The sequence below is a fragment of the Camelus dromedarius genome, chromosome 24, assembly GCF_036321535.1.
Source record: "Camelus dromedarius isolate mCamDro1 chromosome 24, mCamDro1.pat, whole genome shotgun sequence".
NCBI lineage: Eukaryota > Metazoa > Chordata > Mammalia > Artiodactyla > Camelidae > Camelus > Camelus dromedarius.
The window spans coordinates 14,211,027-14,236,392 of record NC_087459.1 but is presented as its reverse complement, the minus strand read 5'-3'; the positions used below and the strand labels follow the sequence as shown (position 1 = coordinate 14,236,392).

Here is a 25,366-nt window from a genome sequence, read left to right as displayed (position 1 = left end):
CCTGACTGGGAAGCATTAGATTAGGGTAAGTCTATTTCTGAAAATAAAAAAGTTAATTGAAGGAAAAATGTATTTTAAGTGACTCAGAACAAAAACAGTTCCCATGACTGAGGTGATGAGTGACTGGAAGAAGTTTGGGGAAAACTAGATTAAGATGATGGCCAAACAGGGGGCTGAAAACTGAGTGTTTATCCCCTCAACGTCCCACCCACTGCTCCTTCCTGCCAGCTCTGTGGTTCGGTCATCCCTGAAGCTGATGTGAGTAAAGGTGTGGTGGAGGGGGGACCAGAGGAGCACGAAGAAACCCTGAGAATCCAAGTGCCCCACAACGTCGGGCCTTCCCGATGAAGGAAGGAGGAGTTGGGAAGGTTGCTGCGATGCCCCTCGGGACGACCAGGGCGGAGATGCCAGTGAGAGGCCGAGGCTTCGGGGAGGTGGGTAATGAGCGAGCAAGGTGGTCCTTGCTGGCGAGCTGAGGAGTCACCAAGGGACCTGGAAATGCTGATGTGTCTGCCTATCTGATACCCTGTTGGCCGTGGGGGCTGGGTGGAGTCCATCCTCTCTCGTTTCTTTACTGTCCTACCAACCCACAGAGACAAGGAGATGGTCAGCACACACACACAGCCCCTGCAAGTCTCGTCAGGAAAGTAACAGTTCTGTTGGTCTAAAAGCTAACACCCACAAGCCCTGGGTACGTACCGGTGACTCTACAGACTCCATTTCCTGCCATTCTCGCCACAACCCTGCAGGGCAGGCACTGTCACTGTGATAACAACATTCCAGGTGGGAAGACGGAGGTTGAGGGTTAAGCGACCTCTCAGGGCCAGAAGACGCCGACCAGGGGCTCCACCTGGGTCTGCTGGACCCACAGCTGCCCCGCTGTCCCATCTCCCAGGAAGGCAGGAAGCGGAGAGTAAGGGCCATGCCCTCCTTACCAGGCCTACCGGTCACCCGCCCCACACGGCAACGCCACTCTGATGCAGACCCCTCAGAACGGCCCAGCGTGCAAGCGGACACAGGGACGCAACTCACTGCCAGGGAGAGAAAGCTCTCTGAACCCAAGACGTAAAAGAGCAACCGCCCCCTCTGCACGGCTCCTCTCTGTCTCCGCGCTCCCTCTGCGTTCACATCCTCATCACTGCATGGAGGCAAAGGGCAGAGGAAAGCTCAAAAGAAATGGGTCTGGTTCTCCCCACGGTGCTTTCAGACACCTGCAGGCACAGTGCGCGCACACGCACACATAATTGGCTGTGTACACACACGTGCATGCACGCACACATCACTGGAGCCAAGACAATGCATTAAAACGCTTCCTGGAGAGCTGGTCCAAGAGCATCAGAACGAAGAAAGTGACAAAGACCATGGGAAGGTACTGACCTGGGTCTCCAGGGTGATCACAGGACTTGGCTGTGGGTCCTGCGGGAAGAAACAAGAAAACACACGTGAGCAGTGGGGGAAACGGAAATTTAAAACAAAGCTACAGCTCTTCTGTGCTCCAGCGCTGCACAGAGAGGGTGGCCCCACTTTGTCACCCCCATTCCACATGATGGGAGGACAGCCTGGCCCAATGTCCCCACTAATACCTCCTTCCACACCCAGATGATTAAAGAGGCTCAAACCTTTCATGAAGGGGTACAGGGGGTGCCCACGTGGAGACGTGATGCAGAACAATGACGTGTGAAGAAGAAACAAAGCCCCCTCAATGAACACCTCAAAGTGTGTCTAAATCATCAATGTGAAGGAGAAGGTGGGTCATAAGAGGATTAGAAATAAACCTGAGAGAATATATGTTCCCCATTAGGGGCAAGGCCATCACGTTGTGTCTAATCTTGGAAAGAACGAGGGAAGGAATGAGACAGAGGCCGAGGAAAAGAAGAGCTTAATTCTCGGTTTGCGTAGCACATTCCAATGGGCTGGGGCAGCCTCCTTTCAGAGGAGGCCAGAGAAAGTCCTATTCATTCACTGGCTACAAAAAGCCAATTGACTGGAAATCCTCGGCGGTAATGTCTCGGGTCATTAAACATGAACTCAGCTCGGGTCGGGGCGGGTTGGGTACAGGGCAGACGGATGGGGAGGAGGTCGCAGTTTTCGGCGAATGGATTCCAAAAAAAACAGGAAACTGGGCACATGAAGGCTATTTCTGTCTGCACTATGTCAGCTCTGGACTTAATCATCTTGGATTCCTGATTCTGGGAAAGTAATCTCAAGCTGCCTCTTACAAAGAATGGGCATGATTTTTAGGGACCCGAAGTGCAAAATCAGTTGGAAGCTTGGCTTTATCCAAGCAGATTTTCCAGCACAGGCATCCAGGAAGTCATCCAAATCAGCCCCAGCCTCTGGCCTATGCTGTGAATAAAAAGGAAGCGTAGGCATTTGTCCTTCTGTGACCGGCTTAGCATAATGTCCTCGAGGTTCATCCATGTTGTCACAAATGGCAGGATTTCCTCCCTGTTTTAAGGCTGAATCATATTCCATTGTGCACACACATAATACATTTTCTTTATCTGTTCATCTGTCAGTGGACATATAGACTGTTTCTGTGTTTTGGCTATTACGAGCATGGCTGCAGTGATCACGGGGGTGTAGGTTTCACAAGCCCATTTACACGAGGTGTCCACGGGTCCAACTCTCACAGAAGCAGGCAGAAGAAGGGTGGTCAGCCGGGGTTGGAGGGAGCTGCCTTTCAATGGGCACAAAGTGTCAGTCATACTGCAGTGAGCACTACTGTACTGCGCACTTACAATTCTATTAAGAGAGAAGATTTCATGTGACGTCTTCTTCCCACAATTTAAAAAAAAAAAAAGGAAGTGTAGGGAAAGTGGAACACCTTAAACCCCTACCCCGATGAGATCACTGCCTCGATCACTCCTCCTTGGGGCTTAACTGTAATGAGCGTAAGAGGTCTGACTCCAGGAACATTCTGCGTTCTGCTCAGTTCTGACCCTTCCTTCAAGATGAGGGAATCCTCTCCCCCGATTCCAGTTCTGAATCCAATCCCCAGCATTTCTCCAAAGGTGCAGCTCAAAGGTTGTTGCTAAGAGAACGTCTCACTCTAACTTTCATGTTCCACCAGGCAGTGAACAGTCCTCCACGCAGGAAGGTACTGAGGGGCACCTTCGCCCCCTCGGACCCACACTGTGGCCTCGGCCCGTAAGGGAACTTGGAGAAGTCCTGAAAGAAATACTCAGGCCTCTGTCTTTAAACCCTTACTAGCTCCTTCCCAGGGGGAAAGCAGCGGCTTTTCTCACTGAGCCACTGTTTTTGAGCACGGCTCATTATTTTTGCCATCCTTCACAGAGCACCCCCTCCGCAGCCAGCTCCTTTATCACTCATATTCGGGGGGAGACCCTGTACTTCCTGTTTCTCCATGTCAGGCATGCACACTGGGCAGGGTCCACTCTGTCCTCAGGAGGCAAGGCCGTCCTCCTGGTCTGGGATGGGCAGTGGGGGTCAGATCCCAGGCGTGCTGATCAGTGAGTGAGAGCACACAAGCTTGCCTTCCACCCAGCGTCAGTCTGTGTGTGTGTGTGTGTCTGTCTGTCCGTCTCTCCCCTCAGACCCCACCACCCAGAATTTGACTGGAAGATAAAGAAGCTGCTGCCCAGACTCAGACATTAGCCTCATTCTCAAAGCCAGGTCCCAGCCAAGCACTGCCTGGGGTGTTGGGTGCCTGCCCAAATTAATTAAGTTGTACTTCACAGCCCATTTGGCTATTGTTTGGGGCTCATGCTTCACTGCTCAGAACCCCACGGGGGTGGAGAGGGAAGAATGCCATCCTGAGCCCCTAGGAACAACTTCCCTGGAAAAGACCTTCCCTGGGAAACCACAGGAAACCTCAGACAACCGCGCTGACAAAACCAAGAGCCCAATCCTCGGCTACAGTGTCGCACCAGCTCTTTATTTAGTGTTCCAAGATCAGAGATCCTATCGGCACAGGGTCAGGGGTCTAACGTTTGTTAAAAAGCTTCTGAAAGACAAAAGCAAAGAGGCTACCTATTCGGTATGTTCGTTACCTAGCCAGGAAGAAGACAAAGGACTCACATAATGGCCACGTCATTAACACTCAGGATTCACCTGTTAACAAAAATTTGCTCCCCTCTCCCTGTGCACACTGGAAATAGAAGACTCTCCTACAAACGCTCAGTCCAGAGGATTCAAGGTATGACAGTGTATCTGTGAGGTCTCACTTTCAGCAAAATCCTCCTTAATTGGAAGGGCTAACGAAGTGGAACCGGGTCAATGATGCTATCTGCCTAATCCATGGTGTCTGTCTAAATTGGGACTCCTTGGTTTACAGTAGAGTAAATTCCTGTCTGTCAGAGGAAAGGCTCCCAGAGACCAAAGGGGAATTTGCAACGTGCTCAGATGCTACAGTGGAGTGCTTTTAGAATCTTAATGCGGGGTGGGTACCAGGAACCAGGGAACCACCTAAAGCAAGGAAAGCCCTTTCAGATTACCTCCTGCAGTGACTAAATTCGAGAAGTCAATTGGGGAACTGGGTAGATGGAATCAGAGGCCTTTGTTTTCACCACTCCCTAGATCCACACCCTCTGGTCATGTGATCTTGCATTTCTTTGCAGAGTGTGCTTCCTCATCCCTTAACCTTGGCTTGCTCATGTGACTTGCTTTGTCCAATGGGAGGTGAGGAGTTATAACTTAGTAGATGCTTGAAAACATGCTTGCATGATTGAGCACGACCTCTCGTGTTTTTGCCATCAGCGCAAGAAGAATGTGCCCCAGGTAGCCTGCTGATCCGAGGAAGATGAGAGACACTCGCAGCAGACCCAGATCCAGTCTGCAGCTTGAAGCTGAGCCCAGCCTATATCAGCCAACCCCCAGACAACCTTCACACACACAGGGAATATATGTTTGTTGTTTCAAGCCACTGAGTTTCAGGTTGATTCATTATACAGCACCATTGTGGCAGACAGACTCTCCAAAGACTGACCTTGACAGAACCAAAATGTAGTGTAACAATAGTCCAGCCTTGGAAACAAAATCATATGTACCCTCCCTGGGCTGCAGTTACGTCGCAGGAACCTGTAATAACTACGACAAATAGCTACCATTTATTGAGGACCTACTATGTGCTGGGCCCTACAGGAGATGTACATGACACCGAGCAAAGAAATACTTGACCATTAGGCTCTTATACTAGCTGAGTTAGCCTTCAGCCCTCTTTCCTAAATAAACCAGTCCTTCTGAATTTATTTAGATGCCATCACTCAGAATCCTCTTGCCCTGAGATACAAACTGTTCTCATTCCTCTGGTTTATTCTAAACCTTATCCCATGGGCACGTTACTTGATCAAGGTTTAGCAAAGTCATGAACACTAGTAATAACTAGTAACTTACTAAGTTACTGGTTAAGTAATGGCTGATACTTTGTTAAGTTCCTGCCATGTTCCAGGCACTGGCTTAACCTCTATACGCACATCATTCCACAGTTACCCCTTGTAATAATGCTATGGTAGGTAACTACTATTGTTCCCATTATAGAGATGGCGAAACTGATGATCAGAGAGGTTGAATAACCTGTCCAAGGTTACAGAGATAAGGCTGACCTGGGATTCGATCCTAGCACCCTGCACTCAAGAAGTCTGTGCTCTCGGGGAACTATGTTCAATATCTTTAATGAAAAAGAATATGAAAACAAATATATGTATGTGTATGTATGACTGAGCCATTATGCTGTACACCACAAATTGACACATTGTAACTGACTGTACTTCAATAAAGGAAAAAAAAAAAAAAGAAGTCTGTGTCCCACTATTTCACAGTAGCTCTATCACAGAGTATAGTCTCACTTTAGACAAAGTCATCTTGTCATCTGGATGATGTCTATCAAAAGGGAGAATGCTCCCGGCAAATAAAAGGAACCACCTTAACAACTACTGGAACCCTTTCCAGCATCTGCATTTTTAAGAAACGCAGTGGATGTGGTTGACCGAAATGAGCACATCTGCCACAACGAAAACCGAACGCGGTCGCTGTGCCACCGCGGGAACCATGCGGAGTTCGCCAAACCCATCCACGCACATTCCCCTGTTCCAGCTCAGCAGCCCACACTATGCCTGGCTGGCACCATGAGGGCGAGAGAAATGAGTTTCAAGCCACCCTGTTTGCCCTTCTATTCCCAGAGCTAACTGTGTAAAGAAGAGGCGGGAGCCTGATCACAAGGTCTTGGAGAAATGAGACTTGCCTGCACCTTGAGTCTTGCTTGTAAGCCCAGGAAGCCAGGCTCAGATGCTTCTGAGCCCATCAAGGCCAAAGGCCTAATTTTAACAAGCAATTAAGCTTCCATAAAGAAAGGGGAGAGAGGAGGAGGAATTTGCTCATTACCATTCCCGGCGTGCATCAAACATTTCTGGCCTCCCTGGTCGGGCTGAGCCCCAAGTAAGTCTCAGCCTTTGGAAGGGGCGTTCTCTTCCTTAGCTTTGAAGATATCATAAGGTCGTGTCTGCTCTTGGGTGTTAAGTGACGGCTTTGCTGTAGAGGTGACAATCCTGTGACTCAAACCGTCAGAGCCCGTCTCCCCACTGGGGCCCCTCAAGTCAGCAAACAGACAACGGGTCCCTACAGCACAGACCCCCCCCTAGGTTGACGCTGCAGATGGCTGGTCTGGAAAGCCCTGACTGGTCACAGCAGTAGGAAGCGTCCACCCTCTGGAGTCTGCGCCACACCCCCAGCGCCGTCCAACACCAGGCGCCTTGGGAAATGCAACGAGCTCTTCATGGGATCAAAACCTCAGCACCCCTGCCTGCTGGAGAGGCCGGCTCACTGGGCCACCCAGCGGAAGCTGAGTACGTCTGCCAAGCCGGAGACCGAGGCGGATGCTGTCGCCTGCACTACAGGCCTGGCACAGGGCAAAGAAAGATCATTCGCTGGAAAACAGTGCAGGTTTGGGGTCAGCTCTGGGTTCAAATCATGCATAACCACTGTTTTCAGTCTGCTCAGTCTGCCGTAACAAAATGCCACAGACTGGGTGGCTTACACAACAGATAATTCATGTTCTCACAATTCTGAGAGCTGAAAGTCCAAGATCAAGGTGCCAACAGGGTTGTTGTCTTCTGAGGCCTCTCTCCCCACCCGCAGATGGCCGCCCCCTCGCTGTGTTCTCATGAAGTCTCTTTCCTCCGTGCATGAGAAACTGGGTGACCCTGTGTGTCCAAATTTCCTCTTCTTACAAAGACACCAGTCAGACTGGATTAGGGCCCACCCTAAAGGCCTTGTTTTAACCTGCTCACGCCCTCCAAGGCCCTGTCTCCAAACACAGTCATGTTCCCAAGCAGTGGGCTTGACGAGTCAGCAGGTAACCACCACGTGGACGAGTGACCAAGGCCGGACGTCGCAGCTTCTCCGAGAGCTCCCTTTCTCATTTACGTGATGTAAGCAGGTGGGTCTGAATTCTCCCACAGCACAAAACAGTGAAGCATAGAATGTATGGTCTGGCACTTCTGTACGTCACAAGGAGCACCGATGACAATTACACCAGCTTAACAGGTGTACACCTGGGCGGTCTCCTGCAAACTCAGACCAACAGTCACCTCCTTGTTTTGAAAGTGGGAAGGTACCACTGAGATCGCAGGTTGTCGCGAACATAAATAAAACCAGGTATTTAAAATGTCTGGTCCCTGGTTAAAAGCTCAGAAATAATCTTCACTTTGTTTTCTTCTTCCAGGCCTAAGAAGGGTAAGACATACCCCTCCACACGGAACCCTGCTCAACCACAGTTCTTCTGAACTGAGAGTTACTGCAGGTACCCGGGCAGATCCCAGGGGGCAGCAGTGAAATGGGTACGTTTACTCACTTTGTTTTGAATGCTCACTTTGTGCCAAGCACGTGAACTACCAGCAGCCCTGCCAAGCGAAGTGTCAGGCTCCCATTGTACAGATTAGATAACTGATGCTCCGGCAGGACCACCTGCTCAAACACACAGGTTTGATCAGAGACGGAGCCAGGATGGGTGCTCAGCTTTGTAACTTGCCAGAAACTGGCCCCTTAACCAAAATCCTGGTGTTTCTCACAGAAGGAACTTACTGAATCAGGATCTCTGGGCAAGGATCTAAAAAATCTGCATTGTTTAAAAACACCCCTTGGGGAGCTTTTTGTAGCCTGAGGCCTGAGAATCCCTGTACTATATCCCGGGTGACAAACATAAGGCTGAAAACAGCGAAGGTGAGGACAGCAAGCAGGAAAGCAAGAATTCCTACTAAGACCCCAGCCTCTGCTACCCAGCCAGCCACTGAGCATCAGACACATGCCTGGGACACTGGTGCTCAGGCTCCGCACCCCCCAGGGTATTTCACGATGGGTGTGTCTTAGTCTGTTCGCTGCTGTCACAGCCTGAGTGGCTTAGCAATAACAGACATTTACTGCTCACAGTTTTGAAGACTTGAGAGTCCAAGGTCAAGGTGCAGGCAGATGTGGTGTCTGGTGAGAGCTACCTGGTTCATAGATGGCTGTCTTTGTGCTGTGTCCTCACACGGCAGAAGGGACGAGGGAGCACTAGGGGGTCCCTTTTACAAGGGCACTAATCCCACTCATGGGGGCTCCTCCTTCGTGACCTAATCACCTCCCACAGGCCCTGCCTCCTAATACCGTCCCCACTGGGAGTTGGGATTTCAACATCTGAATTTTGGAGGGACACACATTCAGTCTATAGCAGGGTGCAACGTTGTTCTTGTCTCTTCCTTTCTTAAATGGTGAAGGTATCCCTCCTGCCCCAGAAACCCCATCACCACCTTCTTTCCTCAGCATTCCCTCCCCAGGGATGTGTGACCCCTTCTCAACCCCGTTTTGAGAACCGGTCACAGCCATCAAGGGGCCCACACAATGGGGCTTTCTATCTAGACGTCAGGGGATCTCACGGAGAGCTTATCTCGCGGTCAATGGCTCTAGAGACGAAGGTGGGGCACGTGTATGGCGGGCGGCCCTGGCGATGAGGGAAGGATGCCAACCACACAGAACGCCTCTTGTTCTCCGAGAAAGGCTGCCCTCAGAATAGGAACGCTGGCCAGAACCACAAAGCACTCACCTTGTTGGAAAATGCCAACTCACCTCCAAACAGGACTCGAGGGAGCAAAAAAGAAACCCACAGAGAGGGAAGGGGACTCTCATTGCTTCGGTGAGATGGTGACAGATACAGTTAGGCCCTTAAAACTGGGTGGAATTTCCTTGCTGTCTGTCTATCCATCTATATTTTGTAGTAAAAGTTTTAAAAGTTGAGAGGTCTCTTTGCTCTTCTGCATCTCCTCCACATATTTTAGTCCAGACCCCAGAAATGAGCAACAGGACCTCAAAATGCAGCTTCAGCCCTCGGAGTCAGTAGTTAATCACCCCCAGCCTGGGAAGCTGTGAACAACCAGAGATGCGTGGAAACTCGGCAATGATTTTAGTGCTTCTCCAGGTTGGTGCGTATACCTCGGAATACAAAAGGTTACCAAAAATCTAAACCACTGTACATAACCTTTGTTCTGTATGTGCCTCCAGAGGCTTGTCATTCTTTACACAGCACCTAGAATTACAATTCTCAGAACTACAAGGTTTTAAACACACCTGCCTGAAACACTGGACATGCATTCCTGACAGATGGCAAAGCTCCCAGCCCTATGGCTGCTGCCTGGCTACCACACGCAACTGTATTTGTCACCTCCTCCCTTATTCATGCTAGGGTCATGTGGCTGATCAATATTAACAATAATCAGATGAATAGCTAACACTGGGCTCATATTAAATGCAAGACATTGTAATAAGTGGGTTGTAAGAACCATCTCATTAAAACCTCACAAGAACTCTTGGCTTATTAATACATATTATTGGTAGGTATTAATAGACCCATTTTACAGATGGTGCAATTGAGGCTCAGAGTGGAAGTCATTTGCTCAGAAGTATTCATTAATAAGCAGCAGAGCCGGAGTTTGGACCTAGACAGCCCCACTCCTGACGCTGCACGTCTGAACCACTACACTGCAGTGCTTCCCAGTGGTACAACCACATTGTAAATTGGAATCACTAACTTACAGTTCATGGTTCCATGAGTTGCTGCCACTGGGAAGCCTTATGGAGCAGGGAATTGGATCACATGCTCCTAATACCAGATCTTCCCATTTCCTTGCTATGTGTCTTCAGGGTAATTACTTAACTTATTATAATAATAACAACAACAACAACAGCAGCAAGAACAACACCCATCTCGACGGTCGCTGTGGAGACTGACTGAGCTGGTGTATCAGAGCCTGGCTCAGTCCTGGTGTCGAGCCGCCCAGCGCGAATGTTAGCTCCTCTTGGAGGACAATCACCATCACTTTAAAGTGTTCTGTTTTTCACAGCTCAGAGGCATTTCAGACCAGAAACAAGACATGCCTTCCACGTGCCAAGAGGCAACTGAGAAACGCAGCCTCCACTGAACTCAACCAGACAAGAGGTGCTTGTAGACCGTCCAGGGCTCCACATCCTTCTGAAACTGGCCATCGGGGCTCCGCATGGACACAAGCCTTCCTGAAGCTCAGAACACAAGCCGCATCTCCAGCTCAGCCCACCGATTAACTTTCCCCAGGCACAGGCCACAGCACCTACCAATCTGACACCCATTTGCTGTGGTCACCAAGATGGCAGGTGGCCCAACTGGAGCCAGTGTTGCCTAGTGTCCTGGAGACACCGTCCAGAGTTCCAAAGACACTGTGCTCTGTCCTGCGTTTCTGGGACTGCTGGGTGGGTCCTCCATTCCACGGGGAAACAGCTGAAAGATTTAAGCCTCAGAAGCCAGGACTCTGAATGCCAGAAAGACACTTAGAAATGCAGGGTAGATGAGCAGCGACTTCCCCATATGGTGCCCAAGGTGGATGTTACTACGCAATGACTCGGCCTCAAATTCTCAATTCAGCCCTTCGAGCAGGCCTACCCATAGACTCCTGTTTCCAGTGAGATGAAACACATTTCCTGCCCTGACCTGAATCAAACCCATCATTTTCTGGTGAGGCACAGCAGATCCAAGCTGGCAAGTGATTTCCCAAGGGCTACACACAGTTTATAGCAAAACCCAGTCTAGAATCCAAGTTTCTTGATACAAAATCCTGGATTCATCCCTCTTTGCCAAAACAAATTTCTCTGTGCGTCCTTCCCCGCCTTTTCTTCATTTCCTCTTCTCCGGCTCTCTCACCAGAGCCTCTAATCAGGACATCTATTGTTCAAAAGACAGCATATCCCAGCTCTGGGAAAACTGTGATGCAGCAGTGTTTCACGTCTGGAATGTTTCCAGGAGGCCACACACAGAACTGCTGATTCAAGCCATGGGGGAGAACCGAGCCCAGGATGCAGGCACCGGGTGATGGATGGAGTGGAGAGCTTTACAGAGGATGCAGGGAGTGTATCCCCAGCTCTAGGCTGAGCCTTGGAACAGGGAACCTCCCTCCTAAGCTGGAAGAGAGATAGAGGTTTGGCAGGTGAGCCTGCAGGAGACAGACGGGCAGAGACTTTCTATGATGAAAGTCAGGGTCAACGTCAGGAGGTCTCAGAGGAGTGGGGGACCAGGGGACTCAGTGCCTCCTTCCAGCCTCCCCAGCCTCCCCTGTATTTCTTAATGCTCGTGATGGTGATGATGTGACACTATGATGTGACAGCTGTCATTCAGGTCCTTAAGAAACACCCTGTTCAGCAACGTATGTGTGTTATTTCAGTAAATCCTCATTCCACCCTCATGGAGCGGCTCCTACAGGACGGCCAGAAAGGCTGGAAACAGGTGATTTTACATTATGTTCTTCTATTAGGAGATGCTCTTGATGAAGTGATATATTTGCCACTGTTTCCTGACCATAGATTTCCTGTAGGATTCCTAGTTTACAGAGGAAGAAACCGAGGCTCAGAAAGGTTACAAGACTTGCCCAAGAGCCACAGGAGCCAGGCCCATTTAACCTTCATCTCTTCAAAGAAGTTCAAAAAAAGTAACCAAAATACTCGGATGCGGTATGGTCTGACCTACATAGTGCACAACATTGAAAACAAAACAAAACAAAACAAAAAACAGCTGCCAACACTTACAAATTGGGTGATTTCACAATACCCAGATTTCTGGCTTTTCTTAAAATGTTAGAAGATCCGGCCAAGTGGGTATGCAGGCTGGTATGGCTGCAGCTGGAGCTGGGTAGCTGCTGCCTCCTTAAGATGGACACACACCCTCCTCTTAGCCACGGCCCCTACCCTGCCCACCTGCTCTGGCCCCCAAAGCATTTGAGTTTGTGACCTCTTATCTCTTAGTTACCGTACTTTATTCCCGCCCCCGCCAAAGGAAGTTACCATCTTACCCACTGGATGACTTATTCAACGTGACCCCACGCTCACCCCTAGTCCCAAGAAAGAAAAGTTCAGGATGCTAGGACGTGAGAGGAAAAAGAGGAACGCTCTAACGATGCCCAAGTAAGGTGAGCACTGCTGTCCATTCCTTTACGAGCCTCTAGCTGGAGCTCAATGGTCTTGACCCTTCCGGGGAGCGATGGCCATCAGGCTGGGGGTGGGGAGGCTCCGGTGCAGAGCACAGAACAGGAAGAGGTCATTAGCGCCCACTGTTTCCTCGCTTCCTGCACGGCTGCCTCACACAGCTGCCTGTGAACTGGCTGTTTGTTCCTAGCCCTCCCGGAAGGAAGCGCTCTCATCACCCACGACAACAGAGTTGGCCCAAGGAGCCGAGAACGTGCGCGGGGGCTCTGAGCCCAGCCCTCCTTCTGCCCAGATGGGAACATGGGAAGAAAGCACGAAGCCTGGGACAGAGCATCCTACGGGGCCCGCTGACAAAGCCCCAGCTGGGGGAATGGGAGGAGGAGGAGGAGGCCAGAGGAAGGGGGTCTGGAGGGGCACACCGATTCTGCACAATGAGTTCCTTTCAGCAGTGAATAGAGTCCGCTCCTCGACTCGGTCTCAATGGCTTTGTTTCTGAAACGACCCATTCTACACCCAGAAAGCCAAATTTGCCGGACCCTGTGCCAAGGTCAGGCAAGAGCCTGAGATCCCCAAGCAAGCTGATAATCAGCACCCAGGAGACGACCACTGCGCTCAGTCCTGCCCGGCTGACCCAGAGCCAACAATGGTCCCCTTTGATTTCCAGGCTTTTCTGCACGGGGGCTGGGGTGGGGGGGGAACCCTCACTCACACGCGTGACATGTTTGGCATAACTGTAGGATCTATTCAGGATAGTAAGTGCTCTTTTCCCACGAACTTCATTGAGACATCTGTGCGGAGGGGGCGGGGCAGGATGAGAAAGGATGTTCCCAGAGAAGCAGGATGCAAGTGCAAGTCTGCGGGTCTCAAGTTGCCCAAACTCATGATACGGTGGGACTCATCGCTGACGACCCGGCAGCAGCCTCTGCTCTGCAGTGCTTTGAGAGCATCCTCCCTGAGGGTCTACTGCACGGTAGCAAACAGCAGACTGGGAGCTGACAGGCAGTAGTCAGCCCAGGTGTGCTTTGCTTGGCCTGTGCAAAGTTTTCAAAAAGAAAAATGCTGCGTGTGACACCAACACTCAACATTCGAGAGGTTTCAGGTAAACAAAGTTCTGGCATTTCTTGGAAAATTAGAAGACCTGGCAACGAGAATCCATCACTTCCGTAAGGCACTGACTGCGTGCATCTGGGAAGAGGCTGTCCCTCTCAGATGAGGCATGTGCCCTCCAGTTTGCCACTGGCCCCCGGACAGGCTTCCCTCACTAAGGCTGCTGTGGACACTGGAGTTTGCAATCTCTCGTTTATCAAGTCCAAACAGTCTCAAAGAGGCCCTGGGGTTGGAGAGAAGTACAGGGTACGTGCCATAGGCTGGTTGTAAAACAAATATGGCTACAAAGTCCAATATTTAACTCAAGAAGAGTGTGTGAACACACCCAGGACCCCGGGGTCACGAGCAGAGTCCACGCCCATGAGCATGTGTGGGGCTCCTCTGCTCCCTCACTCCCTCCTGTTTTCCAAGATAATGATCTCCTCTGTGTTTATGTTTGACGAAGTCCGAGGCCTGCCACGCAGACAGCACTGGGCAAATTCCTGCTCAATCAAAATCAACCAAACCTCAAGTCTTATTGGGTTCGAATTCTAAGAGAAGTATGCTCAGAACCCAGGCCGCTTAAGAATTGTAGGATCTTTTCCCGACTTCAAGTGAAGACAAAGAGCACCCTTGGACACATGAAAGACTGAACAGAAGCAGATGAGCTCAACCCACCGGTTGGCTAAAGTCTGAGACGAGGAAGCAGAGAGCTCGTCTTTATGGGACCCCCAGCATATGTGACATACATGCTGTGCAGCATATGGGCTGTTGAGAAGACATGATGCTGTCAAATGCAAGTACGTACCCATTGTATCCAAGGATACAAAAGCTCACCAGAAACAAGGCAAGCCTCAGAGTCGGGGCAGGTGCAGCGTATTTTCTTGCAGCTTTTCTAGGTCTAAAAAGGTAGACTGAGGTTTACTGCATCTGCTTCTGCTGTATGTAGCCATGACCATTTTTCTGTAGCTCTGTATGTGAGTGTGTGTGCATGTACATGTGTGTGTGCACACATGCAAACATTTGTGAGCATTCACATGCACGTACATGTGGTCTCTTGCATCCAAAGCCCTGCTAAAAAGCTGCAGTGGGATCTGTGGATTTTATCTGCCTACCATGCTTAATTTGGGGGGATTCCCCTGAGCCACCTAACTCCTGGTCCTAATTTCAGATGGCCACTGGGGGTGGGGGAGCCAGCATCAGGAGAGATTCCACTCAGCCGACTTTTATTTCTGAGCTGTGAGATGAGCAAGAAAGAATAAAGACATGCAGAATTTCCTTTCTGCACTTTGCGTTTAGTTATAATTATTCATGCAGGAGCATCTTTAAACACCAAAAGGGGGAAATACTACAGCCGTTCTGATTTCACGCACTAACTGTGTTTACATGCTAACAGCATTTCTCAGGGACAATTATCTTATTACTAGTGCACTAATCTTTTCAATCTCAACACAGTTTACAGCGGCAGACTTCAAAAATTAAGGCTAATTAAGACCCTGCTTTCTGCAGGTAGGGTAAACTACTCACACATTCTAACCGCTTTAAAGAAAATCAGTTTGGGGAGGGGGCGTGAAGTGGGGCGGGCACAGTGTCAAAGGTAGAGAGAAGACATTGTACAGCCTCCACTGAGTCGAGGGCTAACATTCTCCCGACACCAGTATTCTGGAATTCACTGGGCAACTACCATTACTGGAGAGACCTGCGGATATCAGGACCAAGGACAGCTGGTCTGGCCCATTCAAGGGGAAAGTGGGTATTTTGCATTTAATTATCTACTTCCATTCATCATATTCTCCCACGTGACTTCCGCACAGAGCAGTGGTCGAGGACATGACTCTTGTATCAGATTACCTGCACCTGGATGCTGGCTCCGCCCAATGCTCTGTTTGACCTTGAGTAACTTACGTACCATCTTAGTGCCTCAGTTTCCTCATATGTGAAATAAGGATAATAATAAGACCTCCCTCCCAGGAGTGACTGCATTAAAATCTGTAAAGCACTTAAAACAACGTCTGGTTCATAATAATCATCAAATAAGTGTTTCTTTTAAATAAAAGTGTGGGCGAGATTGGAAGGCTGCAACATACCTAAACAATGTCTGTTTTCTAACACATTCTTGACCTCATGCATACTCACTGCCCTACGAGCCATTTGCGAACTGCTAACATATAATCACAGCTATATTTATTGTGTCTGTTAGCAGTGCACTCTCCAATTACTTGTCCTGCTATCTCGTTAGCTGCCATATAAAACCAGCACCTTGGATCATCCATCATTATTTTTCATTTTGTTTTGTTTCAAATCACAGAGAAGCAGCCCTCTCCCTGAAGGGCTGTTGTGGGAGCCCGGACTGACATTCCAGCTCCTCCGAGCCCCAGCACAGCTCAGGCATCCCTGCTTGTGCTCTCTGAGGAGCCACCAGCGAGCTTCTCAGCATGCTTGGACCACTAAATGTCACCAAGCACCTGCTGTGTGCCAGGGCTTGGCCGTCCGTAGCCCCACCTTTCTGAATTCTCCCACCAACTCCGTGGGTAGGTAACGCTGAGTACGTCGCACAGACCCCATTTACAGATGAGGAGACTGAGGCTTTAAACAGCTCCTCTATGATCGCACACCTTGCTAATAAAACAAACTCATAATGTGGCACAAACAATTAACAGTCTCTCCTTCAATATTGTCTTAAGCTAGCTGGCTACATTTCCCAAGAGGATTACTGCTACTAGCAGTAGAATGAATGGTAACAGCAACCACCAGCCAATATGTACAACGGCCGGGCATTATTCTAAGCCACTGATGTGTATTAACTCACTAAATCTTCACATCTACCCTATAAGGGTGGGGCTATTATTAGCTCTAATTTACAGATGAGGGAACTGGGCTCAGAGAGGTTATGCAGCATGCCCAAAGTCACACAGCTGCAAGGCGCTGGATTCAGAATTCAACCAAATCCAGGAGATCTGACTCTAGACCCCCTGCTCTTGAACACTCTGCTCTCTAGCTTCTTACTATACCTGTAAAATTTGACAATTGTCACCTTTTCAATGAACACATAAGCTATAAAGAGATAGGGCAGCGACTGATTGATTCAAACATCAGCTATCAAACAACCGATAACAAAATTGGTGCTTTAGTTAAGTTTGTGATAACTGACAAAAAGGAGGATGTGGAGAGGACACAAAACACAGGAACTTCAACTAGGGTGGGGGATCAGGAAGCTTCTTTCAGGAAGTAAGATTTAAACCAGGCTTCAAAGAAAGAGCGAGAATCAATTTGTCTGAGACGGGAGAAAGGATAAGCATTTTAGGCAGAGGGAACAGCATCAATGAAGGCTCTGAGGTGGTAAGGCACACATAATTCTTAAGAAACAGAGGAAGTCTGAAGTTAGAATGTGGAAGGGCGAGTGGTGTGCAATGAGGTGGGAGGACTGGTGTAGAGGCTGGGGGAGGCAGTCCCTGTGGATCCTATGAAGGAGTCTGTATCTTATCCAAAGAGCATGAGCGAATCATTGACAAGGTTTAGGGTGGAGTGACGTGTATCTCTGTAAGAAAACAGCTCTCAGTACTACTAGCTAGAGCACATCTACTTGGCTTTCCATGTTGGATCCATAGGTACTTGTGAAAACCAACTCAGTGAACCAACCCGCTGAAGGATCCATAGGTACTTGTGAAAACCACCTCAGTGAACCAACCTGCTGAAGGTTTTCAAGATCAATTTCAAGTAATGCCTAGCTTCCATTTTTAGGGATCATGACACATCCCACACAGTTTAAGCCACAGGTGGCAACGACCTGCCAACTTTGCAAGTTCTTCAGTCCTCACTATTGTTACAGACCACGAAAGAAGCGGCGATAGGCTGCAGCGAAGGAAAGTCTGATAAAATATCTTTCTTCTGTCTTAAAAAAAAAAAAAAGACAAAAGAAATCGATCTGGGTTTTACAAACGTCAATTTGCAAGTCTGAGTTCTATGGCTTAGGAAAACGCCAGAGGTGTCTGCAGGTTAAAAGAGATGGAAGAGCAAAAACACCCCCCCCAGCACTCACAAATGCACACACATACACACACAATCAAGCTGTACATACTCACTCCTGCAAGCTCCCATTTCCTGACACCTATTATGTGCCCTGTGCTCTGGTTGGTTTCGCCCTAGGAACAAATGTGGCCACCATTCCAGTTTGCCTGGGACTGAGGACATGGGTGCTCAGTATTCAACTCAGGAAAGTCCCAACTAGGATGAGCTGGCCTTCAACCCACAACAACCATAAGTATTTCTATAAGGAAAACACAGGCTCAGAGAGGTAAAAAAACTTATTAACATCACACAGCAGGTTAGGAGTGGGGATCAAGGTTCAAATCCGGTGTGCAAGACAACCAGCCTGCTCTCCCTTCCGGGGAAGGACTTTCAAAACCCCTCAGCTGGCTCACTGTCCCCTCCCAACACCCTTAAAGTCCTTCACCCCCACCCAACACACACAGCCCAATTGGGAAGGCTGTGCCTTCCGTGGGATGAAAGCTACAATTCCATGCACTCAGTCCACCTTCTCCATAATCCCCTCTCTAAAAACAAGTAGAATGATGAGGGAGCCCTCAGAACCCAGACATGACATACTTTCTGTCTATGGCTTGACCCCCTGTGATGGCCCCAAGCTTGAGCATTTGAGTGTGCCAACTCATGCTGGAGTGGCCGCCCCCGAGGGGGGAGGCTGAACAAGCCGTCAGCCATCAGCCTGCTGGGGCTCAGATCTAGGAAAAGAAATTCCTGACCTTGGCTGAGTTCTAGAACCAGAGAGCTGCAAAGAATTCAGAGACCATCACATCCAGCTGGGCTCATTGCACAGACAGAAAAACTGAGGCTTTAGAAGAACAGAGGTGATACTCAGACTATTGGCATTGTTTTTTGTCTCCTTTGCCCCTTTCTCCACAGACGTGTTATTTAGAGCAGGTCCAAAATGTCCACGCAACTATCAGGAGTTTTCACGGCATACAGCTGACACTCAATAAATGTTCGGTGAATGTTAAGCAAGCATTTAGTAGGCACAGTGTTGGAGGGACAATACATGCGAGTGTGTGTGTGTGAGAGAGACAGACAGACAGAAACAGACACTGCGGTGCCCATATCAAATGGGTGTTTGCTTGTTCTAAGGTACTTTTTTTTTTTAATCATTCTATTATAATCACCTCTTAAACAATAAACGCTGGAATCCTGATTATGGCCATCAGATGTGCTTAAGGAGGTCAGGCCCTTGCAGGGAAACCTAATGGATGTTTCCTTCTGCCAGATCACCAGTAAGTGGCCACTTTCCAAAAGGTGACCCTTTTTATACACACCTCCATAATTTAACCTAAAATCTCAGTAGCCTAGCAAAGATGCCTCCTTCTAATCGAGGTATATTTCTAGGAAGACATCGCTAAGGTCTTCCTTTCCTTCAGGTAAGGCAATAATGCCTGCTGTTTGTTAAGAATCTATTAAGTGCCAGGTACCCTCTTGGCCTTAACTTTTTTGGATTCTCATTTTCACCTTCATGACGACACTGTAAGGAGATACCCCCAGTTCACAGGTGAGAAAACTGAGGCCAAGAGACCATAAGATAATTGCTCCAGGGTCACAGAGCTAGTAAGAGGCTGAGCTGGGACTGAAGCTGAGTCTTACTCCAAAGTCCGACAAGCTCTTTATACAGTGTCCTATTAATCTCAGACTAAGGCCCACACCCGCCCTCTACTTTCTGGTCAGTATTTTTCCATGCACAGAACACTCCAAGGAACTTAGTTTGTACCCCAAGGATAGGAAACAAGGAATTGGAAAACCTCTGTCCTATCTCAGCTCTAACACGACCACCTTGCAAAGTTAACCGAGTGCCAACTGCTTCATCTGTTAAATGGATGTAATTCTCAACCACTTCCCAGGATTGTCGCTGGCCACAAAGGAGAAGGTAGCCAAAAGTGCCCCTTCCTCTCTCCCAGACGTTCAGAGGCCAGATCTTCCTGCAGGATGTTGGCCTCAGCAATCTTTTATTAAATGCTCTCCCGGGCGAGGAGCCTGACCCACTGTGCTCTGCTCCAAGGAGTTACCTCCTAAAGTAAACCGTGCTAACTTCAGTCAGTTGGCCATAAAGACTATATATAGAATAAAACACTCAAGAGTTCCCATCTGGCAGCAGCTTCTCCAAAACTCAAGCCCAAATGGCTGATTTCTAATGTAATCGGTAACATCAGACAGTCAACTTTAAATCAGAAAGGCCAGCTGAGAGACGGAAACCCCCTGTAGGTTAGCACAGTCTGTCCCCGCAGGATGCCCCAGGGCTTCTGAGCAAACTATTACTGCAAGAAAATGTGAGCTTCTCCCTGGGAGGGTGCTGGGGAGGAATTACACAGGGTGCAGCGGGTGGAGGCTGGAGGGAGCCCCGCCAGGTCTGCCGATGTGCAGGTCCTGGGGTAGCCTGGTGCAGAGGGCAAGCAATCTGGGTACCGAGGGCCGCAGTGATCTGGGAACCTTTTCTGAAGCTCCCGTTATCCTCGGGACTGGCAAGAAGCCAAGTGCAGCCTCTCAGTTTCCCCATCCTTGAAATGAGGGATGTGACTCAGTTACATACACACACACTAAAGACACACTTGAAAACGTTGGTATTTCCCCCGGAAGGATATACAAGAATTGTTGGCAATGATTTCTTTTAAGAGAGACTGGAGGAAATGAAAGAGAGAATTCTACTTTCTACGTATCTTTCTCTCATGGGTGGATTTCCTTGTCACATGCTTAGAACTCATTTTATTTAAAAAACAAATGCACTTGAAAATGAAAGGATAGTACAACGGTTCCTCAAAAAAGAAAAAATTAAACATAAAATTACAGTATAGCTGGGCAATCCTGCTTCTGGGTATACACACAAAAGAACAGCAAGCAGGGATTCGAACAGATATTTGCACACCCCTGTTCCTTAATGGCATTATTCACAATAGTCAGAAGGTGGAAACAACCCAAATGTCCACTGACGGACGAATACACAAAATGTGGTCTATTCAGAAAATGGACTATGATTCAGTCTTAAAGGGGAAGGAAATTCTGACACACGCTACTACATGGATGACCCTTGAGGACATTGTACTGAGTGAAAGAAGTCAGATACAGAAGGATAAATACTGTATGATTCCACTAATAAGAGATCCTGAGAGCAGTCAGGTTCATAGAGACAGAAAGTAGAAAAGAGGACACCAAGAGCTGGGGAGGGGGAAATGCAGAGCTGTTGTTTAATGGTGATGGAGCTTCAGCTGGGATTGGGGAAGATGAAAACGTTCTGGAGATGGACGGTGGTCACGGTTTGCAACAACGTGAATGTATTTCACGCCACTGAACTGTACACTTAAAAACGGTTAAGATGGTAAATTTGATGTTATGTATGTTATACCACAATAAAATACATGAAAGAAAAAGATAAAAGGATAAGATAAAAACTAATAAAAACTGCTACTCAGTGGTAAAAAGAGATAATTCTTTAAATCTCTCTTGTTTTGTAGATTTGACTTGGCAATCGGGTAGAGGTTTTATCAAGTCATAAAATATTTTTTTAATGTACATGTACATAAAATAGATTCTAAAAAGTTTCTTCTGTATAGCACAGGGAACTATATTCGATATCTTATAATAACCTTTAATGGAAAAGAATATTAAAACAAATATATGTATGTATATGCATGACTGGGACACTGTGCTGTTCACCAGAAACTGACACACTGTAACTGACTTTAAAAACTGCATTAGGGATTATTGTGCCAGGGGTATTAAGAATAACTTTTGCTTTCTTCTGTAAACTCTCTGTGTGAGTAACCACCCAGATTTCCAAATATGAAAGAATGAAGAAATTGTGGTACATCTACAGAATGGAATACTACTTGGCAATAAAAAGGAAGGAACTATTGTTATGAACATCAGTATGGAGGAATCTCAATAAATCTGTTGAGTAAAAGAAGGCAGACAGAAAAAGAGCAGACTCTGTAATTCCAGTTATATGAAACCCTAGAACATGTAAACTGATCTACAGGGGCAGAAAGCAGACCGGTGGTTGCCCGTGGAGCGGGCTGGGGGGTGGGCATCACAAGGGGCACGAGGAAATCCGGGGATGATGCTGGTCGTCCAGTTACTGCAGTGACAATGTCCCAGGCGAACACAGACCTCAAAACTCCTCACCCTGCATGTACCCTGTAAGCATGTGCAATTTACCACCAGGCAATTATCCCTCAGTAAAGCTGAACAACCCCCACCCCTAAAAGAAAGTTTTTAAAAAACTAATGCTATACAACTAAACCAAAGAGAACCTGTAAAAGATAACACATTAAATAAAACAAAACAAAATGAGGAGGTTGGATTGGAACACGTCTAACTTCTAGCTCTGATAGTCTATGAAATTACGGTTCTTCTAAGTCCAGGCTAACACTACAGAAAGGAAACAGAAGACTTGCAGGGATTCACCTGTTGACTCAGCGAGCGATGGTAAGGGCGATCATCTCATGACCTAGCTGTGCAGCAGACACTGTGCTTCGCTCTCTGTACACCTCGGCTCATCTCAGAAATCCTCACAGCTAACCCATGAAGCCGTCACTGGCGTCCTTCCCATCGATCTGAGGCACAGAGAGGCTATCTGTCCAGAAGCTGAACCAGGGCCGGATCCTTCCAGTATCCAAGCTCTTGCCCACTGTGCCAGGCCCCCGTCCCTCGATTATTAGTGTGCACCTACTATGTGTCAGGTCCTCTCTCAGGCTGGGCTCATAGCGACAGAAGCCACTTTCAACCAGAGGGCTGCCAAAAAGGACAAGCAGAGATGGCAGTTGTGGTGCGGTTTCATCTCCGGAATGTGAGGCACCATCACCCCCATCACAGGCACACAGCGCGCTCCTCCCAGGGCCAGATGCAGCGAGGCCCCAGGGGCTGTCTAAGGCAGGAGTGCCCCATAGAACTTTCTATGATGGTAGTGATGTTCTACATCCAGACTGTCTAACGTGATGCCCACTAGCCACATGCAGCCGCTGATCCCTTGAAATGTGGCTGATGCAACTGAGGAGCTGAACCTCAATCCCATGGGACGTGAGCCGGCAGCCCTGCACACTTCAGAGAAGCCAGTCAGCCTCTGAATGTGCCTGTCTACCTGCGAGCCCGCCAGGGGACCAAGGGCTGCGTGGACACCCACACCAGGCCCCAAGGTGACCGTCTACACTGTGGGCACTTACGCTACCGTGGTGCTTTAGCACCTGGCCTCCTGGAGACCCCGAGGGGAGCTACTCTACTCCCCCATTTCCCAGGTGAGGAAACTGAGGCTCAGAGAAGGAAGCAACCTCCTCAAGGTAACAGTAATGAACCCAGGGGACCTGATTCCAGAGGATGAGTTCCAAACCACGGTACAACCCTGTGCCCCAGACAAAGGCACGTCTCAGGGCCTCCTCTGAGATGCGACTGCTCACTTCCAACAACCTGAGGGCAGACGCTTTCATTGTGGTGGAAGTAGCAGAGCTGGGTTTTCTGTGGAAGGTGCTGAGGGCCAGATCCTTCTAGACCAGCTGCTCGGGGCAAACACAGAGGAACTGCAGAGGGCATGCTCGAAGTCCTCCTTGCTTTTGTCCAGGCCAATCCCAGTGCCTTCTCTTCCCGGCCCACTTGGAGAATTTTTATTTCTTCTTCCCAGTCCAACTCAGAACTTTTTCTTCAAAACCTTTCCTGGCCTCCCAAAGATACGCTGACCACCCTCTCCTTTCCTAGCTCGCTGCTGTCACCCCATCACCAATTACAAGGACACTGTGATTACTTCATTCTCGGCACTTGCGCTCCTCGAGACTGCTGGGGGGGTGGGGGGCAGGGGCTGTGTCTTACCCACCCCCCGTTCTCCCAGACCGAAAAGGGGCCCTGACATGTGGCCCTGGCACAGCAAATGTTGACTCTGCATGGCCATGAGAAGATAAATGGTTTGAACAAAAGGAAGACTGAAATTTCAGTAGCTGAATTAAGAACTGGTTTATGTCAAAGGGAGAGAGCTGTGAGTATGTTTCAACATCTCAGGCCCTGGAGGTGGACCGGGGTAGACTAGGTTCTAGCTCTAAGACCCTAAGCAAAGTGTCTTAACCAGCTGGAGCTCACAGTTCCCACCCATAAGGTGGAATTACCTATAGGGGTCACCGTGAGGGTCACCTGAGCTAATGATGTATAGAAAGCAAGTGGCCTGGGTGGAACCTCAGCTCAGACAGGGCACTGGGTAAGTGTTCTCCATCACTGAGGAGCCATCTAAAAGGATGGCTTAAGCATCAGGGCTCATCCAGCAGGACCTCAAAGACCGGCCAGCTCTGGGCTCAACATCTCAGAAGGAAAGTGGGTCAGAGCGAAGGAAGGAGCACCGGGTGACCAGCCCCAGGTAAACAGGTGCCTCGCCTGTGTCCTAGTCACTTCCTCCCAGGTCCGGAAAGACGCACCCACTGTGGTCCTCTCAGCTGGCCAGGCCTGGTTTTGGAGGGCCCCTCACACAAAAGGCACTGGCCAGCCAGATAGATTTTCTCTCAGCTCCATTTGGTTTTTGGCCTGTTGAACCACTTTTAAAAATTCTTCAATTGGTTGCCAATATCTAAACTTCAGGAAGACCATGCATTCAAATTCCGGGTGTCCCCCTTGACTTGAAAAAGTCAGAAAACCTGGCCCTGCTTGGTCCACACTCCCAATCAGCCGGAGCTGAGAAGCCGGTGTCCACCTGAGACAAGGGTGGGCACTCTCAGCCCCCATGAGACCCCCACACTGCTTCTCACCACCCGCCCTGCTCAGAAGGTGTCTGGCTCAGCAAGCCCGGCCCTAGGAGAAGGGATCTGGCCAGAAGCAGGCCTCCCCCGTTTACTTAGCTAAGGGGCTGGCAGGAGACAGGGAGCAGCTCTGCGTCTGAGTTAAAATCCATCCTCCAGACCCACCTGACTTCCCTTTGACATCACCAATATGGAGAGCCACGGATGAAGAAACGGTTCTGTTTACTAATAAACTAACCGTGTCTTCACTGCCTCTCTCACGGAGAAAGTGAAAAATGAATCACTCGTGGCACCACGTGTCAGTCTACACCCGACAGAGGGAGGTCAGGTGGTGGTGTCCTCTCTCAGGCCTCAGGCCCGGCGGGACTCCGGACTGCAGGTGACCGCAGAGCTCCTGCGGGTGGCGGGGGCCACCGAGGGACCCTGGCCTGCACATTCTCTGCATTTATCAGCGTTCAGAGAGGAAATGATGGGGACAGACAGGAATACAACCCGGCGAAGAGACAAATGGGTTCGTGTCCCTTTTATGCCTCTTCTGAAGGGTCACCTCTTCATAGAGGTGACAGAGATTGACCTAGGAAAGGTAGGGCCCCTGTCCCCGTAACACACACACACACACACACACAGAGACACACCCCTGGTCTGCCTCCCCCAGTCTGCAACACACCCCCACAAGCTGCAGTATCTTCTTTATTTGTTCCTTTGTGCCCTGCCCCTCCTTCCCTAGATTATACGCTCCCTGAAGGCAGAGGCCCTCTCAGATTCAGCCTGTTTCCAAACAGCTGTGTGTTTCCGGCCCCTCGTGCAGCACTTGGCAACACACAAGCCCCTACTGAGAACCTGTGAAGTCCATCTCCAACGTCATGTGCGGCGCTCTGTAAATCGTGTCCACGCTGCCAGAGCTTACACGGTGGTTCCAGGGTTCTTGCCACATCTCTCCAGCCACCCATAAGACTGAATGTTTTCTTCAACCAGCTCCCATATTTTACTGAAGTAGGTCTCTTTGAAAAAATAAAACTTTTTGGCAGCAGTCAGGCAATCAAGAGGCACCTGTAATCAACGAGATTTGGAACAGACCATTGCCT

At 49.1% G+C, this 25,366-nt stretch overlaps 1 protein-coding gene across 1 annotated transcript in view; it reads right to left on the bottom strand.

Annotated features, from left to right (window-relative positions):
* Window positions 1-25,366, bottom strand: part of XYLT1 (xylosyltransferase 1) — a 292,323-nt gene that overhangs the window by 203,352 nt on the left and 63,605 nt on the right. Inside the window, exon 2 of the mRNA XM_064478475.1 lies at window positions 1,378-1,416. Within this exon, the coding sequence (XP_064334545.1) occupies window positions 1,378-1,416 (39 nt within the window). The remainder of the gene's footprint in view (window positions 1-1,377; window positions 1,417-25,366) is intronic.